This window comes from Amyelois transitella, chromosome 9, assembly GCF_032362555.1.
Source record: "Amyelois transitella isolate CPQ chromosome 9, ilAmyTran1.1, whole genome shotgun sequence".
In the NCBI taxonomy this organism is placed as follows: domain Eukaryota; kingdom Metazoa; phylum Arthropoda; class Insecta; order Lepidoptera; family Pyralidae; genus Amyelois; species Amyelois transitella.
Genome location: NC_083512.1, coordinates 10961515 through 10984274, shown reverse-complemented (window position 1 = coordinate 10984274; position 22760 = coordinate 10961515). Strand labels below are relative to the sequence as shown.

The window sequence follows — 22760 nt, the reverse complement described above, 5'->3', positions numbered from 1 at the left end:
CCGCGGGCGGAAAGCTAGTTCATTTATAAATGGCACCATAGAAAGAAGGGTATGTTAATAAGTGTTCAACATTTTATGTCGTTCGTGGCGGGTATTTTGATCAAACAAGCGCAGTCGACTCCCGTGGCCTAGTCTGGTTGATATCGTGACAAGGTCGATGAATATTAAGGACACATGTTCTTAATATGTGATAGACTGAACAGGTAGATCGGTAAAGGTACTTACAACAAGAAAGTTAACAAGATATAAAAGTTGAGAAATGAACCAATTAATCGTCCATAAAACATATAAAACTCTTAATGTTATTGAATGATTGCCGTGTGGTTTTGACTACTCCATCTCTTTCCCATTGGCGTTGTAAAAAGCGACTAAGGGATAAACTAATCAACCTTGCGCTTGCAACCTGTCACTGTGAATCTCAATTCCATCTTTAAGCCGTACAGCTGAAAGTGGCCTTTCAGTCTTTGTGAGTCTGTTGGCTTTGTCTACCCCGTAAGGGATATAAACTGTTCTATCCACGTACCAAAATTAATTTGGCTGAGTACCGCGCCAAACCTATTCACTCGACTTGCTAACAACTGATGGAATGCCGCACTAAGCCTAAGAGGTTTGATCGTGATTAAGATAGTCAAGTCACATCGTTCTTAGTACTCGAGAGCATTAGTTTCATGTCCGCCAATTGTATTATTTATTAATTTTGTGCAATAAAGAGTAAATAAAAATAAAATTTGGCGATGGGCTAGCAACCTGTCACTATTTGAATCTCAATTCCATCATTAAGCCAAACAGCTTAAGGTGACCTTTCAATTTTTCAAGACTGTTGGCTGTGTCTACAAATATATTATAATATATATATATGTGCCGTGTGGTTCCCGGCACCAATACAAAAAAGACTAGGAACACTCCATCTCTTCCCCATGGATGTCGTAAAAGACGACTAAGAGATAGGGTTACAAACTCGGGATTCTTTTTTTAGGTGATGGGCTAACAACATGTGTCTGAATTTTCTCAATAAGCCAAACAGCTAAGCGTGGCCTATCAGTCTTTTTAGACTGTTGGCTTTGTCTACCCCGCAAGGGATATAGACGTGGTTATATGTATGTATGTAATACATTGTATATTCGATGGGCTAGCAACCTGTCATTATCTGAATCCCAATTCCATTATTATTAAGTCATACCGCTCAAAATGGCCGTCCAGTTTTTCAGAGATTGTTATTGTATTATTTTATTTATTTTTATCTTCAGAAAATTGCAATTACTTGCATATAATTTCGTAGTTACTACTAGGCATTAATTATACAACGAATTTTGTGAAAACTAGGTGCTTGATAAAAGCCTAAACAGCCTGTCATACAAGACATCAATGTAGGCTCTGTCTTCCCCGTAAGACGAGATTGTTATGTTTTTATAATGAGATTCAACAGGTTAATAGTGCGTGTCGTAGTAAAATAGAAGTAATATTTGTGCTACATTTTATTCCTTTACTAAAGTTTCGTGTTAAATTTATCTTCACTTAAGTTTCGTGACACGCAATATGCCTGTTTTCATTCACACTTTTAATTATTATAATAATTGTGTCTAGTTAAGTGTATACTACAAACATATAGAATATTTATATGTTTAAATACACATATATATATATATATATATATACCTATACAGGAAAATATATAAATATATGACGGTTTATTTATAACAATGAACGCTTATTGTACACTAAATGAGCATGCCTTTCATTGATACATTTATGGAAACTTATTTTTGCGAAATACTCATATCATTCTTTTTATCCTGGCTTTACTCGATCACGGTTACACATCTAGTTGCCTGAATATGCAGGTTTTGTCACAATTTTTTTAGAGGGAAAACATCATACAGTAGTTCGCAAAAATAAGTTTCCATAAATGTATCAATGAAAGGCATGCTCATTTAGTGCACAATAAGCGTTAATTGTTATAAATAAAACCGTGGAGTTAAGTTAATAGCAGTCCAACACGCAACAACATTACACGTTAGTTAATTTACTACGCTTTTATTAGCTTGGGTTGTATGTATGTATGTATGTATGTATGTAACGGAATCTTTGAGCTTAATTTTCACTGATTTCTAAACGTCTGATCAACTTGAAACTTTGCACACGTATCAAGGACCGATGACAATGCAATATTTTGATAAGAGTTTCTCATTATCCTTATTAAAACTGCCAGGATTAAATAATTCATTTTTAGATCCTTCGTATGAGAGTAAGAGAGACAGAGATAGCACAAGTGCCAGTAATCTCCATACAAGAAACCACGAAGTTCTGACGTATAAGGAGTCCAAAAAGAGATGTAATATATTTCCATATAATGTTACTATTAACCTGAGGCTTTTTTATTTCATCGCATCGCTCCATTTAGAATTACCATTAGAAACAATAGTAGAATTAGTAGAATATTTTAAAACAATAAAAAATATATAAGTAATAAAACAAAAGGATTAAATGAAAATTGAACAACTAAATTTACAACAATACAAGAATAAAGTTACTACCTACAGAACTTTGCGATATTTAATACGTATTTAACATATTAATGCAATTCTTGAATTAACATTAGGTATCTTTTGCCTATTTATAATAGCAACACTGTAATACTCGTTTAAGAAATGAGTGACAGTTTATTTTATTTATGTCTAATAAGTTAAGCAGTAAGTTTTGAATTCGATTAGAAAACCTGTAAACTTTCTTTCTGTTTTTTATACCGGTGCCTGTGTATTTACCTATTTGCACTTTGTTTTGTGCTGATAACTTGTCGTTATTTGTAGTTTGGAATCTTCCGTTGAGTCGAGCTTTGTTCTTCCGGATATTCGTGTGATTTTATCATCTGAGATTGGACTCTGACTGTGTTCACTGTGTTGTGCGGATATTTTGAGATAGGACTCCTGTAAAAAGTACCTGATTATTTGAGATAGGAGTCCCAAGTTTGTGTTTGTTTTTGTGAAAGACAGTTTTACAAAGAAAGTGCCACGATGTCTTCAGATAAACATTGTTGCGTTCCTGGTTGTAAAGGCAGTGGAGGTATGTTTGAAATATTTTTGTTCCTGTATCAATCTGCCTCTTAATCTTGTGGTTTGATTCCTGGCAAGGCCACAATCGAAAATTATTATGTTTGCTGGATAGTCAAAAATATTATTAACAGTGATTTATCACTATAAAATTCTTTTCAACTGGGTTTAACAATCATCATACATACATATAATCACGTCTATATCCCTTGCGGGGTAGACAGAGCCAACAGTCTTGTAAAGACTGATAGGCCACGTTCAGCTATTTGGCTTTAAGATAGAATTGAGATTCAAATAGTGACAGGTTGCAAGCCCATCGCCTAAAAAAGAATCATCATTATGAGAATATTATGAGATTTAATCCAATCAGGCCACATATAACTTTAAGAAAGTTAGTTGTGAAAACCTCCGGCGATGGGCGCCTGGTTGCAAAAGTCTTTTCTAGTATGATAGTTATACTAGAAGTGTTAACTTCCAAAAAATAATTGTATAAAAAACTACGCGTTTTATTGCTAATCGAACTAAAAAATAGAAAATAAATAATAGTTTAAAAAAAACTAAAAAACTACGCTTTTATTGCTAATCAAACTAAAAAATAGAAAATAAAAATAAATGACAAAGGAATTATAAAACAGTAGTAGCAAGTCGAACAATCAGTTATAGTCAATTACCTCTGATTAAAATTATAACAAAATTAAATTTATATAAACAAAACAATTTAAATCGGAGTAAAAAGCGTGGGGTGCATTTTACTTCATTTTCATAACTCTCTTGTCATAAATATATGCTAATAGAATGATTTTAATATTTACTACATCAGGCACCCCACGCTTTTTACTCAGATTTATATTGTTTTGTTTATAAATTTAATTTTGTTATAATTTTAATCAGAGGTAATTGACTATAACTGATTGTTCGACTTGCTACTACTGTTTTATAATTCCTTTGTCATTTATTTTTATTTTCTATTTTTTAGTTTGATTAGCAATAAAAGCGTAGTTTTTTAGTTTTTTTTAAACTATTATTTATTTTCTATTTTTTAGTTCGATTAGCAATAAAACGCGTAGTTTTTTATACAATTATTTTTTGGAAGTTAACACTTCTAGTATAACTATCATACTAGAAAAGACTTTTGCAACCAGGCGCCCATCGCCGGAGGTTTTCACAACTAACTTTCTTAAAGTTATATGTGGCCTGATTGGATTAAATCTCATAATATTCTCATAATGATGATTCTTTTTTAGGCGATGGGCTTGCAACCTGTCACTATTTGAATCTCAATTCTATCTTAAAGCCAAATAGCTGAACGTGGCCTATCAGTCTTTACAAGACTGTTGGCTCTGTCTACCCCGCAAGGGATATAGACGTGATTATATGTATGTATGATGATTGTTAAACCCAGTTGAAAAGAATTTTATAGTGATAAATCACTGTTAATAATATTTTTGACTATCCAGCAAACATAATAATTTTCGATTGTGGCCTTGCCAGGAATCAAACCACAAGATTAAGAGGCAGATTGATACAGGAACAAAAATATTTCAAACATACCTCCACTGCCTTTACAACCAGGAACGCAACAATGTTTATCTGAAGACATCGTGGCACTTTCTTTGTAAAACTGTCTTTCACAAAAACAAACACAAACTTGGGACTCCTATCTCAAATAATCAGGTACTTTTTACAGGAGTCCTATCTCAAAATATCCGCACAACACAGTGAACACAGTCAGAGTCCAATCTCAGATGATAAAATCACACGAATATCCGGAAGAACAAAGCTCGACTCAACGGAAGATTCCAAACTACAAATAACGACAAGTTATCAGCACAAAACAAAGTGCAAATAGGTAAATACACAGGCACCGGTATAAAAAACAGAAAGAAAGTTTACAGGTTTTCTAATCGAATTCAAAACTTACTGCTTAACTTATTAGACATAAATAAAATAAACTGTCACTCATTTCTTAAACGAGTATTACAGTGTTGCTATTATAAATAGGCAAAAGATACCTAATGTTAATTCAAGAATTGCATTAATATGTTAAATACGTATTAAATATCGCAAAGTTCTGTAGGTAGTAACTTTATTCTTGTATTGTTGTAAATTTAGTTGTTCAATTTTCATTTAATCCTTTTGTTTTATTACTTATATATTTTTTATTGTTTTAAAATATTCTACTAATTCTACTATTGTTTCTAATGGTAATTCTAAATGGAGCGATGCGATGAAATAAAAAAGCCTCAGGTTAATAGTAACATTATATGGAAATATATTACATCTCTTTTTGGACTCCTTATACGTCAGAACTTCGTGGTTTCTTGTATGGAGATTACTGGCACTTGTGCTATCTCTGTCTCTCTTACTCTCATACGAAGGATCTAAAAATGAATTATTTAATCCTGGCAGTTTTAATAAGGATAATGAGAAACTCTTATCAAAATATTGCATTGTCATCGGTCCTTGATACGTGTGCAAAGTTTCAAGTTGATCAGACGTTTAGAAATCAGTGAAAATTAAGCTCAAAGATTCCGTTACATACATACATACATACATACATACAACCCAAGCTAATAAAAGCGTAGTAAATTAACTAACGTGTAATGTTGTTGCGTGTTGGACTGCTATTAACTTAACTCCACGGTTTTATTTATAACAATTAACGCTTATTGTGCACTAAATGAGCATGCCTTTCATTGATACATTTATGGAAACTTATTTTTGCGAACTACTGTATGATGTTTTCCCTCTAAAAAAATTGTGACAAAACCTGCATATTCAGGCAACTAGATGTGTAACCGTGATCGAGTAAAGCCAGGATAAAAAGAATGATATGAGTATTTCGCAAAAATAAGTTTCCATAAATGTATCAATGAAAGGCATGCTCATTTAGTGTACAATAAGCGTTCATTGTTATAAATAAACCGTCATATATTTATATATTTTCCTGTATAGGTATATATATATATATATATGTGTATTTAAACATATAAATATTCTATATGTTTGTAGTATACACTTAACTAGACACAATTATTATAATAATTAAAAGTGTGAATGAAAACAGGCATATTGCGTGTCACGAAACTTAAGTGAAGATAAATTTAACACGAAACTTTAGTAAAGGAATAAAATGTAGCACAAATATTACTTCTATTTTACTACGACACGCACTATTAACCTGTTGAATCTCATTATAAAAACATAACAATCTCGTCTTACGGGGAAGACAGAGCCTACATTGATGTCTTGTATGACAGGCTGTTTAGGCTTTTATCAAGCACCTAGTTTTCACAAAATTCGTTGTATAATTAATGCCTAGTAGTAACTACGAAATTATATGCAAGTAATTGCAATTTTCTGAAGATAAAAATAAATCCGTACTAATATTATAAATGCGAAAGTCTGTCTGTCTGTCTGTCTGTCTGTCTGTCTGTTCCTCTTTCACGGCCGAACCACTGAACCGATTTTGATGAAATTTGGTATGTATATAGTTTAAAACCCGCGTTCAAACATAGGCTACTTTTTTTTCAAAAATCGACCCCCAAAATAGTCAAATGGGGGGTTGAAAGTTTGTATGAAAATCATCGTTCCGCTTTCACGCTTGAACCGCTGAACCGATTATAATGAAATTTGGTATGTATTTAGTTAAAGACCCGCGTTCAAACATAGGCTACTTTTTTTTTCAAAAATCGACTCCCTAAATAGTCAAATGGGGGATTGAAAGTTTGTATGAAAATCATCGTTCCGCTTTCACGCCTGAACCGCTGAACCAATTTTGATGAAATTTGGTATGTATATAGTTTAAAACCCGCGTTCAAACATAGGCTACGTTTTTTTTCAAAAATCGACCCCCATAGTACTCAAATGGAGGGATGAAAGTTTGTATGAAAATCATCGTTCCGCTTTCACGCCTGACCCGCTGAACCGATTATGATGAAATTTGGTATTTATATAGTTTAAGACCCGCGTTCAAACATAACCTTTTTTGTTTTTCAAAAATCTACCCCCAAAGTATTCAAAATCATCGTTCCGCTTTCATGCCTGAACCGCTGAACTGATTTTGATGAAATTTAATATGTATATAGTTTAAGAATCGCGTTCAAACATAGGCTACTTTTTTTGGAAAATCGACCTCCAAAATAGTCAAATGGGGGGGTGAAAGTTTGTGTGAAAATCATCGTTCGGCTTTCACGCCTGAACCGCTGAACCGATTTTAATGAAATTTGAAATGCTTATAGATTAAGATACGCGTTCAGACATAGGCTACTTTTTTTTCAAAAAATAACCCCCAAAACAGTTAAAGGGGGGTGAATCATCGTTCCGCTTTTACGGCCTATCTAGACCGATTTTGATGAAATTTGGTATTTATATAGTTTAAGACCCGCGTTCAAACATTCCTAGGCTATTTTTTTTTCAAAAATCGACCCCCAAAGTATTCCAAATCATCGTTCCGCTTTCACACCTGAACCGCTGGACTGATTTTGATGAAATTTAATATGTATATAGTTTAAGAATCGCGTTCAAACATAGGCTACTTTTTTTTTCAAAAAATAACCCCCAAAACAGTTAAAGGGGGGTGAATCATCGTTCCGCTTTTACGGCCTATCTAGACCGATTTTGATGAAATTTGTTATTTATATAGTTTAAGACCCGCGTTCAAACATAGGCTATTTTTTTTTTCAAAAATTGACCCCCAAAGTTTTCCAAATCATCGTTCCGCTTTCACACCTGAACCGCTGGACTGATTTTGATGAAATTTAATATGTATATAGTTTAAGAATCGCGTTCAAACATAGGCTACTTTTTTTCGAAAATCGACCTCCAAAAAAGTCAAATGGGGGGGTGAAAGTTTGTATGAAAATCATCGTTCGGCTTTCACGCCTGAACCGCTGAACCGATTTTAATGAAATTTGAAATGCATATAGATTAAGATACGCGTTCAAACATAGGCTACTTTTTTTTTCAAAAAATAACCTCCAAAACAGTTAAAGGGGGGTGAATCATCGTTCCGCTTTTACAGCCTATCTAGACCGATTTTGATGAAATTTGGTATGTTTATGTGTATGGTAGTTTTAGTATTTTTATTTTAACGTCAACCGAAATTTATGATCTGTGAAAATGTCACCTGTCTAGCTATCATGAGACACGCCTGGTGACAGGAGGATGGGTGAGCGGACAAACGAACTGACAGATGTAAAAAAGTCGAATACAGTAATAAGATTTAAAAAATTGCATTCCTATCGCGGTGAAATAGGGGTTGTAAATTTGTATGAAATTTCGACAATTTTAACGTTGGGCACATGAAATTTTAGAATTAAATTTTGGTTAGTTTGAAATAATCATTAAAACATTGGATTTTGAAAACTGCATCTTAAGGGCGAAAAATGAGTGTTGGTAGTTTGTATGAAACTTCGTTTACTGATGGGCGTCGAAGTGCGAGAAGTCTTAAATATTGGTTAGTAAAAAAATCGTATCAGTTGCGGAAAGTAGGATGGCACTAAATAGGATGGGATGGGACAGGATAGGACTGGACGGGGCAGGACGAGACACAGCAGTTTGGGACGGGACGGAACAGAACGAGAAGAGACGGGACAAGACGGGAGAAGCCATTATGAATTTAAATCAAATATTAACTTAAAACAGTCCCGCACGATACGGGATTTAAAAATGGGTGAAATTTTATGGCATATCCTTATAATCTAAAATACATTTGCGCGGGCGAAGCCGCGGGCAAAAGCTAGTAAAATAATACAATAACAATCTCTGAAAAACTGGACGGCCATTTTGAGCGGTATGACTTAATAATAATGGAATTGGGATTCAGATAATGACAGGTTGCTAGCCCATCGAATATACAATGTATTACATACATACATATAACCACGTCTATATCCCTTGCGGGGTAGACAAAGCCAACAGTCTAAAAAGACTGATAGGCCACGCTTAGCTGTTTGGCTTATTGAGAAAATTATTTATTGCTAATCGAACTAAAAAATAGAAAATAAATAATAGTTTAAAAAAAACTAAAAAACTACGCTTTTATTGCTAATCAAACTAAAAAATAGAAAATAAAAATAAATGACAAAGGAATTATAAAACAGTAGTAGCAAGTCGAACAATCAGTTATAGTCAATTACCTCTGATTAAAATTATAACAAAATTAAATTTATATAAACAAAACAATTTAAATCGGAGTAAAAAGCGTGGGGTGCATTTTACTTCATTTTCATAACTCTCTTGTCATAAATATATGCTAATAGAATGATTTTAATATTTACTACATCAGGCACCCCACGCTTTTTACTCAGATTTATATTGTTTTGTTTATAAATTTAATTTTGTTATAATTTTACTCAGAGGTAATTGACTATAACTGATTGTTCGACTTGCTACTACTGTTATATAATTCCTTTGTCATTTATTTTTATTTTCTATTTTTTTAAATTAGCTACAATGCGGCCGCTCTGCGGAGTGGATTCACTCGCATGCTTTTCGATCTTTTATTAAATCAATTTATAATTATACTAGTTAGTTATAATTTACAGTATATAACCTAAATGAATGAATGCACGTACAAACATTTTTTTTTCATTTTAACATACTTACTGTGTATGAAATAATGAAAAATGAATAAAATGTATTATTCATTTGGAAACAAAAACAAGTACAATTAAATCACATATGATAACGATAAAACTCGCAGTTATTTATGTCAACGCCCACCTCCAGAAAAATATTATTACAAAAAAAAAAGATATAGTTTTAATGTTAAATATATCACATTGAAAGGGCTGAAGGTCTGTTAGGTCGTGTCTGAATAAAACAGAATTTTGGCTGTTCAAGGCGTCTTCTTATTGTCGTCTAGTAAAATAAGTGAAGAGTACCCGAAGCCGCCGAGCTTGCATGAAGCGGGTTATTAATGTATATGAAGCGAAAGAAGTATGCAGCGATCGTGGCAAGTGGAACATGTTGTCTCTGCCTACCACTCTGGGAAGAAGGCGCAATTTTATATATATTTATACATCATGGAGAATATAAGAGTAGACCTTAAACTAAAGAGAAATTAAGTACAAGAGCACTACTTATTTATAGTGAAATGTATGTATGTATGTTTACTATACGTACCTATTACGTGTACAAGTGTTGAGAGTGGGTTGTGGGAGAGCATGTATATATCACATTTTATACCTTACCAGAATGCAAAAATAACAGTTTTGAAAAAACTGAAAAGCCTCGTTCAAATAGATGGCTCTATGGTGGAATTGACAGTATTCATTATATTTATGCTGAATCTCGTGTCTATAGCTAAACCACGCCCTCTTGAATATTGTTAAACTTTTAACTTGAAGGTTGTATAACTATAATCCATGAAAGCCTCTGTGGCGCAGCGGTAGTACGCTTGTGTGTGACATCGGAGGTCCCGGGTTCGAATCCCGGCCAGGGCATGATGAGAAAAGACCTTTTCCTGATTGACCTGGGTCTTGGATGTTTATCTATATAAGTATTTATTATAAAATATAGTATCGTCGAGTTAGTATCTCGTAACACAAGTCTCGAACTTACTTCGAGGCTGACTCAATCAGTGTAAAAAAAAAATTCCATGATCCAATATGATTCATGGAATAATTTCCATGGATCTTAAATTATCTCTCATCTCTCTTACCTGCGACGTTTTACCTAAACATACGTCACAACGCGAAATAACAGATGTCATGGGAACCTATCTTTCTATCAGTAATGTTAATCGTCGAATGTAGGAAAATTACTTTGATCTAGAATAGAACACAATAATTACTATCATTAATTGCTGGGCAATTAGTTGAGTTTCAAAATTAGCATACACAATAGAGATATTCCGAACACAGTAATTAGGTTACACCCGGTTACATATGACGCATTACAAAATTTATTACAGATCAATTTATATGTACTTTTCAATTTTAATATTTACATCAACTACTTAGGCATTTATTCGGGTTTGAATCCCGGCCAGGGCATGCTGAGAAACGAACTCTTTTTGATTGACCTAGGTCTTATATCTATCTTTATCTATATAAGTATTTCTTTTAAAAAGATAGTATCGTTGAGCCCTTATCTCGTAACACAAGTTTCGCAATTCTAATTTAATTTAATTCAATCTCAAAAAAATAAAACAATAAATCTCGAATTGCGACCAATCGGCGAGATTGCATGAACAGTAATAGATAAATGTGCCATGAAGCGGAAGAGGTGCGCAAGGATCGTGCAAAAAAAAAAGTTTCTGCCTACCCCTCCGGGAAAGAAATTTATGTTTGTAACGTTACTAATTGGAGCTCCTCAGAGTTTCCGAGTGACCCGGATGAAATTGAGAAATTGAACGGATTATGCCGAGTGGAGTTAGCGGCGAGATGAGCTGTAATTGGGATTTGATTTGGATGAGATTGGGATCGGTATTTAAATTTCACAGTTAGCTGAAGCCCATGACTTTGTCAATTTTATAGTATACTGCTAGCTGTCCCGACAAACGTTGTTTTGCCATGTATATATTTTTAAAGTTATTTCTTGTTTAAAAAAAATGTTAAGGGTGGACAACGCTTATCACTAATCCTATAAAAAGAATCCTAAGTCAAAAAGCCTATCCCGTAGTCGCCTTTTACGACGTCCATAGAAAAGAGATGGAGTGGTCCTATTCTTTTTTGTACTGGTGCCGGGAACCACACGGCACCAGTACAAAACGGGAAAAACATGGCACCAAAGTATATAATTGCTTTAAACTGTTACAAAGGCAGACCTTGTAACATAATTCATGTTACTTAAAACTACAACAAAAACTCTAAAATAATGGACTGTTTTAATCGTTGTACATGGCCCAAATAGTGTACTATTATCCTAAAAAGCGTGAAACTATTTTCTTCACTCTTTCATTTACGAATAAAGTTGAAAATGGCTTGGTTTTCGCGAAAACGGCAGTGCGGGCGTTAAAATGGTGCAATGCATCATGCAACCATAATACCCGGATTTTGAGCGAACTTTCTGAACGTGTTGGCCCTTTATTAAGTCCTTATTACTAGAGCCGTAAGATCCAGAATGGTTTGTTGTGAGAAGTTGCAGAAAAACTGTTGACACACTTAATGTGGAACATTGAGTTTTAGAAGGGAAATGTGTAGGCTTTTAGACTTTTGGAGTTCAGCAGTCATTTTATAGCTATGTTAATATGTTAGCTCAGATTGTTTCTTTTTCCTCCTGGCATCAGTCTCGGTTGCATCCTCACCGCTCTGGAGAGGAGCCCGGGGTATGCCGGGGTATGAGGGACATAGACATGATAATATGTATGTTACGTACATTACAAGAAGAATTTGATACAAACAAATTGAATCCGATAGTATATATTTTCTTTAATTTAAAGATTTGCTACGAACTGAGTACGATTTTCAAAGAAGTCACGAGATTAATTTGCTACGAACTGTCTACGATGCTACGACTTTAAGAGAAGTCAAGAGATAAGAGTTTGCTACGAACTGTCTACGATGCTAAGACTTTGAGAGAAGTCAAGAGATAAAGTTTGCTACGAACTGTCTACGATGCTAAGACTTTGAGAGAAGTCAAGAGATAAAGTTTGCTACGAACTGTCTACGATGCTACGACTTTAAGAGAAGTCAAAAGATAAGAATTTGCTACGATTTGTCTACGATACTAAGACTTTGAGAGAAGTCAAGAGATAAAGTTTGCTACGAACTGTCTACGATGCTAAGACTGAGAGAAGTCAAGAGATAAAGTTTGCTACGAACTGTCTACGATGCTAAGACTTTGAGAGAAGTCAAGAGATAAGAATTTGGTACGAACTGTCTACGATACTAAGACTTTGAGAGAAGTCAAGAGATAAAGTTTGCTACGAACTGTCTACGATGCTAAGACTTTGAGAGAAGTTAAGAGATAAAGTTTGCTACGAACTGTCTACGATCCTAAGACTTCGAGAGAAGTCAAGGGATAAGAATTTCCTACGACTGCCCAATATTTATTTTTAGATAGATGATAGATGACCATTAGGCCACGTTCAGCTGTTAGGCTAAATGATTGAATTGAGATTCAAATTGTCAGGTTGCTAGCCCATCGCCTAAAAGAAGAACTCCCAAATTCATAAGCCTATACCTTAATCGCCTTTTACGACATCCATGGTAAAGAGTGGTCCTATTCTTTTTCCATTGGAAGTGTTGGATTAGATTTAGATTGTGCCTGGAAGCACACGGGAAATATTAATACAATTACTAATTTTAAAGCTGCACATGAATTTAACGGAAAATGAAGTAGCTTAAGAAAATGTTTGCAAACTTAAGTTTAGAGCACACTAAATTATGTGTGAGAAGAAGATAGCTTAAGCCGAGCTTGCATGAAGAGAGTTATGAATGTGGATGAAGCAAAGGAAGTATGCAGGGATCGTGGCAAGTGGAAAGAGGTAGTCTCTGCCTACCCCTCCGGGAAAGAGGCGTGATTTTATGTATGTATGTATGTAAGAAGATAGCTTGCCAAAGTATGTAGGTTAACATTACATTACTTCCCGACGCGTTTATCGATATAAAAGCTTTTTTTTATTAAATTTATGAAAAATACGACAATATGTCTTACAAGACTGCTGGCTCTGTTTACTCCGCAGGGGATATAGACGTGATTATATAAATGAAGTCAGTATTCTCTATTGTAAATCAAGCTTTTTTCCGGAGGATAGGCAAGACTTAAAAGCTAAAGAAAATATTTGCAAACTAAAATGTTGTAGCACAGTTAATTTTGTGTGAGAAGTGGATAACTTGTTCGCTAGCGTTAAAGTGGGTTAACACCACAATGCCTCACGAGGCGTTCGAGTTAGTTTTATCGATATTCAAAGTTTTTATTCAATTTTATACTCGACTGCTGTGGTTTAGAGGCAATAGCTTAAGTGCTGAATAATTTTACGACTTCTAAAGGTAAAACTATAATAATTTCAGGTATTATTGTGGGACACTTTTTATCTTTTGGTTTCACAACATTGGTTGTCGTCAAATAAATAACATAAAACTAAGTTTACTGCCGCTTCCAAAGCGTCAGTGCACAAGAAGCGATATCAAACTGCACTGCAGCATTTTCATCAACAACGTCAAGTTTACAAACTTAGAATAGAAATGTGGCCTTTTAGTATTTTCAAGACTTTTTATTCTGTCTACCCCGCAAGTGATATAGAAGTGATAATATGTATGTATTTATGGATTTTATTAACAGAACCTTGTATTTTAAACCTAACAACTCAAGGATTATTATTGAGAGACTAGTTGTGCATGAGACTTTGTCCGCGTGGAATAGTTATTTTGGGCATCATTTAAGCCCTCAAGGTTTATTAATTTTCCCCGTTTTTTCACATTTTCCATTATTTTTCCGCTCCTTATAATTGCAGGGTGATGTTATATAGCCTAAAACCTCCTTCAATAAATGGTCTATTCGACACAAAAATATTTTTCAATTTGAACCAGTAGTTCCTGAGATTAGCGCGTTCAAACAAACAAACAAACTCTTCAGCTTTCTAATATTTTTGAGAAAATTATTACCATTTGAAAAAAGAACCTTCATTCCCACTTTGTCCCCGTTCAGAGCTTATCTCTTCGCAATAAAATTGGTTTCACAATCAGATACAACATACTTGTTTTTAGGTCAACGGCAGTTTCCTACAGCGGAGAATTTGTCGTTGTAAAATATATGATCCGTTAAAGAGCGATTAAATACATACATACATAAAATCACGCCTCTTTCCCGGAGGGGTAGGCAGAGACTACTATTAAAGAGCGATTAAGTGTATTTGTTGTGATGTATCCATAAATAATAGGATTATTTTTTTGTTTGTTTATAATGCGCCGGAAAACACAGGCTGGCAACATTAAAAAAAGCATTCTCCCTTCCTTTTACCTCTTCCATGTAAGAGTACGTCTTTTCCATATTATTTAATTACATACATATAATCACGTCTATATCCCTTGCGGGGTAGACAGAGCCGACAGTCTCAAAAAGACTAATAGGCCACGTTCTGCTGTTTGGCTTAATGATAGAATTGAGATTCAAATAGTGACAGGTTGCTAGCCCATCGCCTAAAAAAGAATCCCAAGTTTGTAAGCCTATCCCTTAGTCGCCTTTTACGACATCCACGGGAAAGTGATGGAGTGGTCCTATTCTTTTTTGTATTAGCACCGAGAACCATACGGCACTGATAAAATAATTATAAAAATAAGCGGCCCGCCACGGCTTCGCTTCTAAAGAATTTTCATGATTGTTTTTGTATCTCCGATATTGGCCTTTACAAACAAACAAACTTGCAAACAAGATGGCAACTAAAACCGAAACCTTAAACTATGAATGTGGATGAAGCGAAGGAAGTATGCAGAGATCGTGGCAAGTGGAAAGATGTAGTCTCTGCTTACCCCTCCGGGAAAGAGGCGTGATGTTATGTACATATGTATGTAAACCTGCAAACTTTACGCCTTTATAATATAACCCCTTAATATGTGTTTCCGGTTGCTTCAATGAGACGCTTGTTAGAAAATATATATATAAAGATTACTCGAGCTGTCTGTCAGTACGTGAAGACAGCGCCCTTCCAACTTTCAAGGAGGCTTCGCCGCTCTTGAGACTTCGCCCTCATTCGCTCACATAACCTTTTATTTTACGGTAATATGACGAGTGAGAGAAAGTTGTTGCATTTTATGGTTTCTGTTTTTCCTCTCTTAATTTTGAAGGCGATTGCTATTTCATTAGAACTGAGATCGAATATAAATCTAAAAAAAATTGTTTCAATATGTTTCTTTTTAAAAGTTTTAAAGTTGGGAACACATCTTTAACGTGAACAAAAGTATTTTAAAAATCACTGGCCATAACAAATTAAAAAAAAAAAATGTTTTTAGAGTAGAAAAAGTATGATCGTCCATTGTTGATTTTGATACTGAGGTTCGTGCGCATTAAGATTAATGTTTTTATGTGTTTAGCGTTCTTTTGATTATAATAAAGTTGTTATAGTTTTACCAAAACGTATTGATTTTATTTTAATCCATGCTAAATTCTGTAAAGAAATCTGATGCTGGGAGGTAAGATGAACCAAGAAATCGTGAAGGCTTTTATAATTTCTTAAACTTTTATTTGCATCGTAGTGTTAATTTTTGTTTAAATAGCTTAGTTATCTACCATTAATGCGTTCCAGCTGGTGGCAGCACGTAAAAGGCTCTACGTTATATTCAATAAAGATACTTGAAATATTTATCATCTTAATCAGCTTTTTTCATCCCACAAGATGACAGGCTTGCAAAAAAAAAGCATTTGTCAAATACAGAAACATCCACGCCAAACAAGCAATTTTGAAGTAATAAAAGAAATAATGGCGTTCCAAGTTTAATATTTAAAAAATAATATGATCACTCCGTCTTTTCTTGTCAACGTATAAGGAAAAATGAAAAGGTAGGACGACTCAAGGATAAAACATTCACATCTTGTTAGCTTCAAAAATTCTCAAGAGGAGCAGGGGTCAGGCATATATTCCATTTCAATGTAACAGGCCTAAAATTCTATAATTCCGTGTTTCAGATGGCTTTTTATTGGTCGGTTGCCATCTAAGTGATCGTTAAATAACTATGTAAAGAGGTTTAGGTAAGGCTACTGTAAATAACTACGTCTATGGTATTAATGGTCAGGTTAATACACTGAAATCAGAGTACCACTTCACAAAGAATAAATTGGCTAGGAAAAGGAGAGGCGAAGACATAACTTGGTTTAGAATGAGTCTTAAGTTGAATTAAATAAATAAATAATTTTAAGATAAATTTTGACGCAGTTCCCAAAACACCCATTTTAAGACTTAATACGTTCAGTTATAAGCAGATTTTTGTTAAATTTTTGTTAAATTCATTGTAGTCAAAAAGTATGGAGTAACGCTTCTGAGTGATGGTGTTCTTGAAAGTCAGCACTATTTCATAGTCATTACAAAGCAAGGAATGTTGCTTTATATTTGTATGTATTTTTGTTTCGTGAGTATACACTATCTCTCCGATACTCACCTACACCGGTCGAAGTTACGCAAGCTGCTATTCAGTCTTCACATCACAAAATTCAAAACCACGATTAATTCAAATCACTACAAAATTTCTTCTAGAAGTTGATCAATAAAAATACATTTTATCGTAGGCCTAATTCACTATTCTAAAATTTAATCACAGCACTACCAGTCATTGTCACTAAGTAAAAACAAATAAATTCGAAATATGAATTTAAAAAATTTTGCTTGTACACTGTATTTTATCGAGACATCTGGGCTAGTGAAGCGCGATTGGTCTAAAGGTTTTTCAATAGATATTCCTTTTTTAAATCGTTTCGGGGAAGATTTTAGTTTTTTTTTTCGATAGGCGCGTGCATTCGCCCGTTCGGACTGGGCGGCGGTGGCAGCGACGCGCCGCGCAGGCGTGGGATTTACACCCCTATCGACAGGGTCGGACTCAGGTCTGGTAGGCTTCGAAGGGAAGTCAACCGAAGGCGATGTTGAGACATTGAATTAAGAAAATTTACTATTGGTAGAGAGAATCAGTTAATTAATGGATTTTAGGATTTCTTGATGAGCGTATTTAAAGGAAATATTTCACCTTTATGTATTATCGGGGGAAGATAACAGATAGGGTTGGTTTACATGAACAGGTGCACAAGTCAACTCTGTACTCCTAAAATATCTAATCAAAATTATCTTTATTTCAGTCCCAACATAAAGTAACAATTGGTATATAAGTACTCAACAAAAAAATTCAAAAACTACTACCGATTTTGATGAAATTTGGGACAAAGACAGACTAAATCTTTGGAGATAACATGTCTCCGAAAACTCCTATGGTAGTGAAGTCTTTTTTTATTAAGCAAAGATAATAAAAGGACATCGTTACCAATTGCCCTTACAACTAAAATCGAAAGGTAATTTGCATAAACACCCAAATGTGGCCTATTCAGTCAACATCCAAATGATATAATACGAAAACGAACGAAGTCACCCGAAGCCGTCCGAGTGTCTCTGATCCAATCCGGTGTGAAGTTGTCGCACGACCATTGTATAATGAACTCTAGACCCGTCTCTCACCTTTAATATTCCGCGTCTTAGCTTGAGAAATAAAAAGTCCTCAAAGATAAAAGGAGTTTTTAAGCGGTTGTCTACATAACATACGGCTTACCTATATTAAACGTTGATTTTGATTTATGATTGTACGAGTATTTATTGCATATACACACGAAGCCAGCCAGTAGTCTCCAAAATACTGAAAAGCCAGAGTCTTGCCCTGATGGCTCGAAGTACAGGTATTAAGCACATGATAATATATATGCCGTGTGGTTCCCGGCACCAATACAAAAAAGAATAGGACCACTCCATCTCTTTCTCATGGATGTCGTAAAAGGCGACTAAGGGATAGGCTTACAAACTTGGGATTCTTTTTAGGCGATGGGCTAGCAACCTGTCACTATTTGAATCTCAATTCTATCTTAAAGCCAAATAGCTGAACGTGGCCTGTCAGTCTTTGCTAGACTGTTGGCTCTGTCTACCCCGCAAGGGATATAGACGTGATTATATGTATGTATAATATATATGTAGTATTGTGTTCTAAACTACTCACAAGTAATTTTAAAAACTTTTCATATAGTTTAACTGTTTTTGAGCGGTTGTCTACATAACATACGGCTTACCTATATTAAACATTGATTTTGATTTATGGTTGTACGAGTATTTATTGCATATACCCACGAAGCCAGTAGTTTCCAAAATACTGAAAAGCCAGAGTCTTGCCCTGATGGCTCGAAGTACAGGTATTAAGTACATGATAATATATATGCCGTGTGGTTCCCGGCACCAATACAAAAAAGAATAGGACCACTCCATCTCTTTCCCATGGATGTCGTAAAAGGCGACTAAGGGATAGGTTTACAAACTTGGGATTCTTTTTAGGCGATGGGCTAGCAACCTGTCACTATTTGAATCTCAATTCTATCTTAAAGCCAAATAGCTGAACGTGGCCTGTCAGTCTTTGCTAGACTGTTGGCTCTGTCTACCCCGCAAGGGATATAGACGTGATTATATGTATGTATAATATATATGTAGTATTGTGTTCTAAACTACTCACAAGTAATTTTAAAAACTTTTCATATAGTTTAGCTGTAGATTGACAGACTATTACATCAAATCAGTCGTATTTAGAACAAAATAAGTGTTCGTTTTGCCTAAGGAATTTTGTAGTAAGTATCGGAGCAGAAATGAACCATCTTTAGTCCTATCAACTACAACAAAAATTACTAACATTTATATATAATAAACTTTTTCTCTCGATTAATAAAAATAATATATTTTTTTTTTCTCAAGGCATTCTAGAAGACACCTTATATTATCTGTGATCGCAGGAGCTCTGGTTGGCTGGTCATCTACGCGCATGCGTTAATGTAACAAAATGTTTTGCCAGATGATTCCAGCGCTAAGTGCCGATACGGATTAAAAGTATCTAAACGGCTTTCCACCTCCTTTTCACTGGGTCAACTTCAGGCCGTTCGATTTTTAAATGCTACGAAGAGCAATATGAATGTAAGTTCGGAGTGTTTAAAAATGAAATCGAACAAGGGCTCGATTTTTGTATCTGTCTACATACATACATACATACGTACATATACATATAATCACGTCTATATCCCTTGCGGGAAAGACAGGACCAAAAATCTCGAAAAGACTCATAGGCTACGTTCAGCTGTTTGATTTAATGAATAGAATCGAGATTCAAATAGTGACAGGTTGCTAGCCTATCGCCTTAAAAAAGAATCCCAAGTTTATAAGCCTACCCTTTAGTCGGTTTTTGCGACATCCAATTTCTTCTCTCTCTTTCCGAAAGAGATATAGTGGACCTATTCTTTTCCTATTTGTGGCACACGGCTCTGTCTACCCCGTAAGGTATAAATAAGTGGTTTGAGTACGTATGGATAAATAGATATAACTATGCTATATTTTACTAAGGTTTATTTTAACAGCTCGTATGATAACGATATCGCAGCATCCGTAACATTTCACCATGTCATTGATCCTGCGGTCGCTTTCTATGAACTCTTATCTCCGAGTGTATTATAATAAAGGAACGTTTGTCTGTTGCAATATTTTTTATAGTTAAAAATGCTCGTTTAATTTTTGTACCGAAAAAAAAAAAAATTGACTTTAACCTTATTGTTCGACACAAATATATATATCTTCCTATTGTTTTATTATAGTTCTAAAATTAAAAGTGTAATGTTCGCAATATGAACATTATTAAAAAAAAACTTTACATAACAATTTGAAGACGTAAAACCTACTACTGCAACCATTTTGTGGAGCACTTCGCTTAATAAAAAGTGTGTCCATTAGAAATTAAATCATAATTACGTTGTATTATATAATAATTAGCAAAATATTACTCATTCAACAAATATAATAAACAAGATTTCAAAAGATATGACAGCTATAATTAACAACTATTTAAATGAACATAACAATGAATATTTAACTAATTTGACAAGAAAAGACCGGGGTTTTCATGAGTCGCAAGTCCTTAACAATCAGTTCCATTAGTTAGGCCTAAGGCAATAAGGGTTGGAATCCCATGGCCTGGGGTAATGAGGTCTTCATATTAATGATATGGGCATTGTAAGTAGTTTCGGTGATAGTCAGAACAGAGCCATTGTTGTGGATGGGACAATAGTAGTGCACCGGAAAAATTCAAATCGGGCGCCATATTTAAAAAAAGAATATTATTTTTTTTATTTTAAGTGACAAAGACAGTGACTAGTCAGTTTTATGAATTTTTAAAACCAGTAGTGTTGTAGCCGGTGAAAAATACCTGAACCAGTTTTTTTTTTTAATTATCAGCCAATGTTTTTTTAAACAATCATATTTTTTTTTTGAACAATCGATTGTTTTAAGATGACAGTGAAATGTGTGATATTTCTAATCGTGACATTTTGTATTTTGGAATTGTGTGCGTTGAAGGCAGGTGACGAAGGGGTGTGTATAGTGAAGTCGAGGTAATTTGAAAATATTTAAAAAAATAAAATAAAATATATTTTTAATTTTGTTACGTAATTAGATAAAATTTTAAGCAGACGTGTAGACGCAGTGGGCACTTATTTACTGTTTTAATTAAATTTAAATATCACCCTTGTTTTTAAAAGTTACGTTAAGTCTTTAATTTCCGATTAATTTTAGAGTTTCTAAGATGAAAGTTAATAGATTTTTTAAATAAAAAAATAGATTTTTATTTGCTAAAACACATTAAAATAATTAATTGTAAAAATTAGTTACACAACAATTATTATTTTTGATAGTGAAAAATATGTGTTTTTGGCAAATAATGTTTTTTTTTTTTTTCAGTATCAAAAGAACACGAACTAGAGTGGTCACGTTTTACAAATGGTGCGGAAAGAAAAAATGCATCGCCCGGACGTCCAAACCGGAGGTCAGTTTTATGGAAATAGTAGCATTAGCCGGCGAATTCGTACGCATTAAATCTCTATAAATTTTATCTTATTATGTTATTTTAATATCTAACGGATTTTCAACGATCTGAAGTTTTTGTGTGCTAGAGTGACAAAAACAACGTCCTAACAAACTTTCGCATTTATTATATGTAGTAGTAGGATAAGTCTTTTCCCGTGGTTTTACTCTTGCGTATGCGTTTTATGTGTAGTTCTTCATTAAGATTTTAATAATGAAGAAATGTTCATGTTATTTAAGTTTCCGCCTTTTTATTAAATTAAGTTCATATAAAATTATGTTAAACAAAGCTTTAAAACCGATTTGAGTTTCTTACTTTTTGTAGAAAGATTTTTGTCTAATTCATAAGAAATATCAAATTTGATAAAAAATGTTGCGTTGTAATGTCATTATCAATTCAATTTCAGACGTACTGGATAACAACGAATCAGACAGTTTGCTGCGAAGGCTATGTCTACAACGGCGAGGAGGATACGTGTACCCCGCAATGTACAGGCTGCCTTGGAGGCCGCTGTACCGCCCCGAACGTCTGCCAATGCGACCCGCCTTCATACCTTGATCCAGAACAGAAAAACTGCATCACACCTACTTGTACCCCGCCGTGCGTTAACGCACAATGTGGTCAAAACAACACCTGTCATTGCAAAACAGACTTTAATGTCTACAACGAAACGCATTGTTTCAAATGCGAAGAGGGACACGAAATAAATTCAAACTTCGAATGTGTCCCGATTTGTATTGAGAAATGCGTCAATGGTAATTGTGTCGCGCCAAACACGTGCTCTTGCCTGCCAGGATTTAAAGCTAAGGATGCGTCTACATGTGAACCTGTGTGCGCAAAATGCGTCAACTCCAAATGCACAGCACCAGACAAATGCGAATGTTTAGACGGTTATCTTAAAGTGAATGACAGTTACTGCAAACCGAAATGTGATAAATGTGACGGAGTGTGCATCAAGCCTAACGTCTGTGAGTGCCGCGAAGGATTTTCGAAAATTAAGGGTGTGTGTACACCTACATGTAATGTTACGTGTGTGAACGGCGTGTGTACGGCGCCTAACGTGTGTTCGTGCTATGACGGGTACGTGAAGAGAACTAACTCCTCAATTTGCTACAAGCCTTGTAATGGATGCAAGGGAACTTGTAGAGATGGAGAATGTGTTGAAAAGGACTGCTCGTTTACACAATCGTAA

General features: G+C 34.5%; 1 protein-coding gene across 1 annotated transcript; it reads left to right on the top strand.

Moving 5' to 3' along the window:
* The first annotated feature begins 20997 nt into the window (after positions 1–20997).
* Positions 20998–22760, top strand: LOC132902107 (epidermal growth factor-like protein). Its single transcript, XM_060945938.1, has 3 exons — positions 20998–21098; positions 21445–21529; positions 21975–22760. The coding sequence occupies exons 1-3, from the start codon at positions 20998–21000 to the stop codon at positions 22758–22760; spliced, it is 972 nt and encodes a 323-aa protein (XP_060801921.1).

Bases quoted from the DNA above. Each gene is read 5' to 3' on its own strand.
- LOC132902107 (XM_060945938.1), top strand. From the start codon at position 20,998: ATGACAGTGAAATGTGTGATATTTCTAATCGTGACATTTTGTATTTTG. The intron at 21,099-21,444 runs GTAATTTGAAAA...TTTTTTTTTCAG, and splicing joins GTGTGTATAGTGAAGTCGAG to TATCAAAAGAACACGAACTA. The intron at 21,530-21,974 runs GTCAGTTTTATG...ATTCAATTTCAG, and splicing joins CCCGGACGTCCAAACCGGAG to ACGTACTGGATAACAACGAA.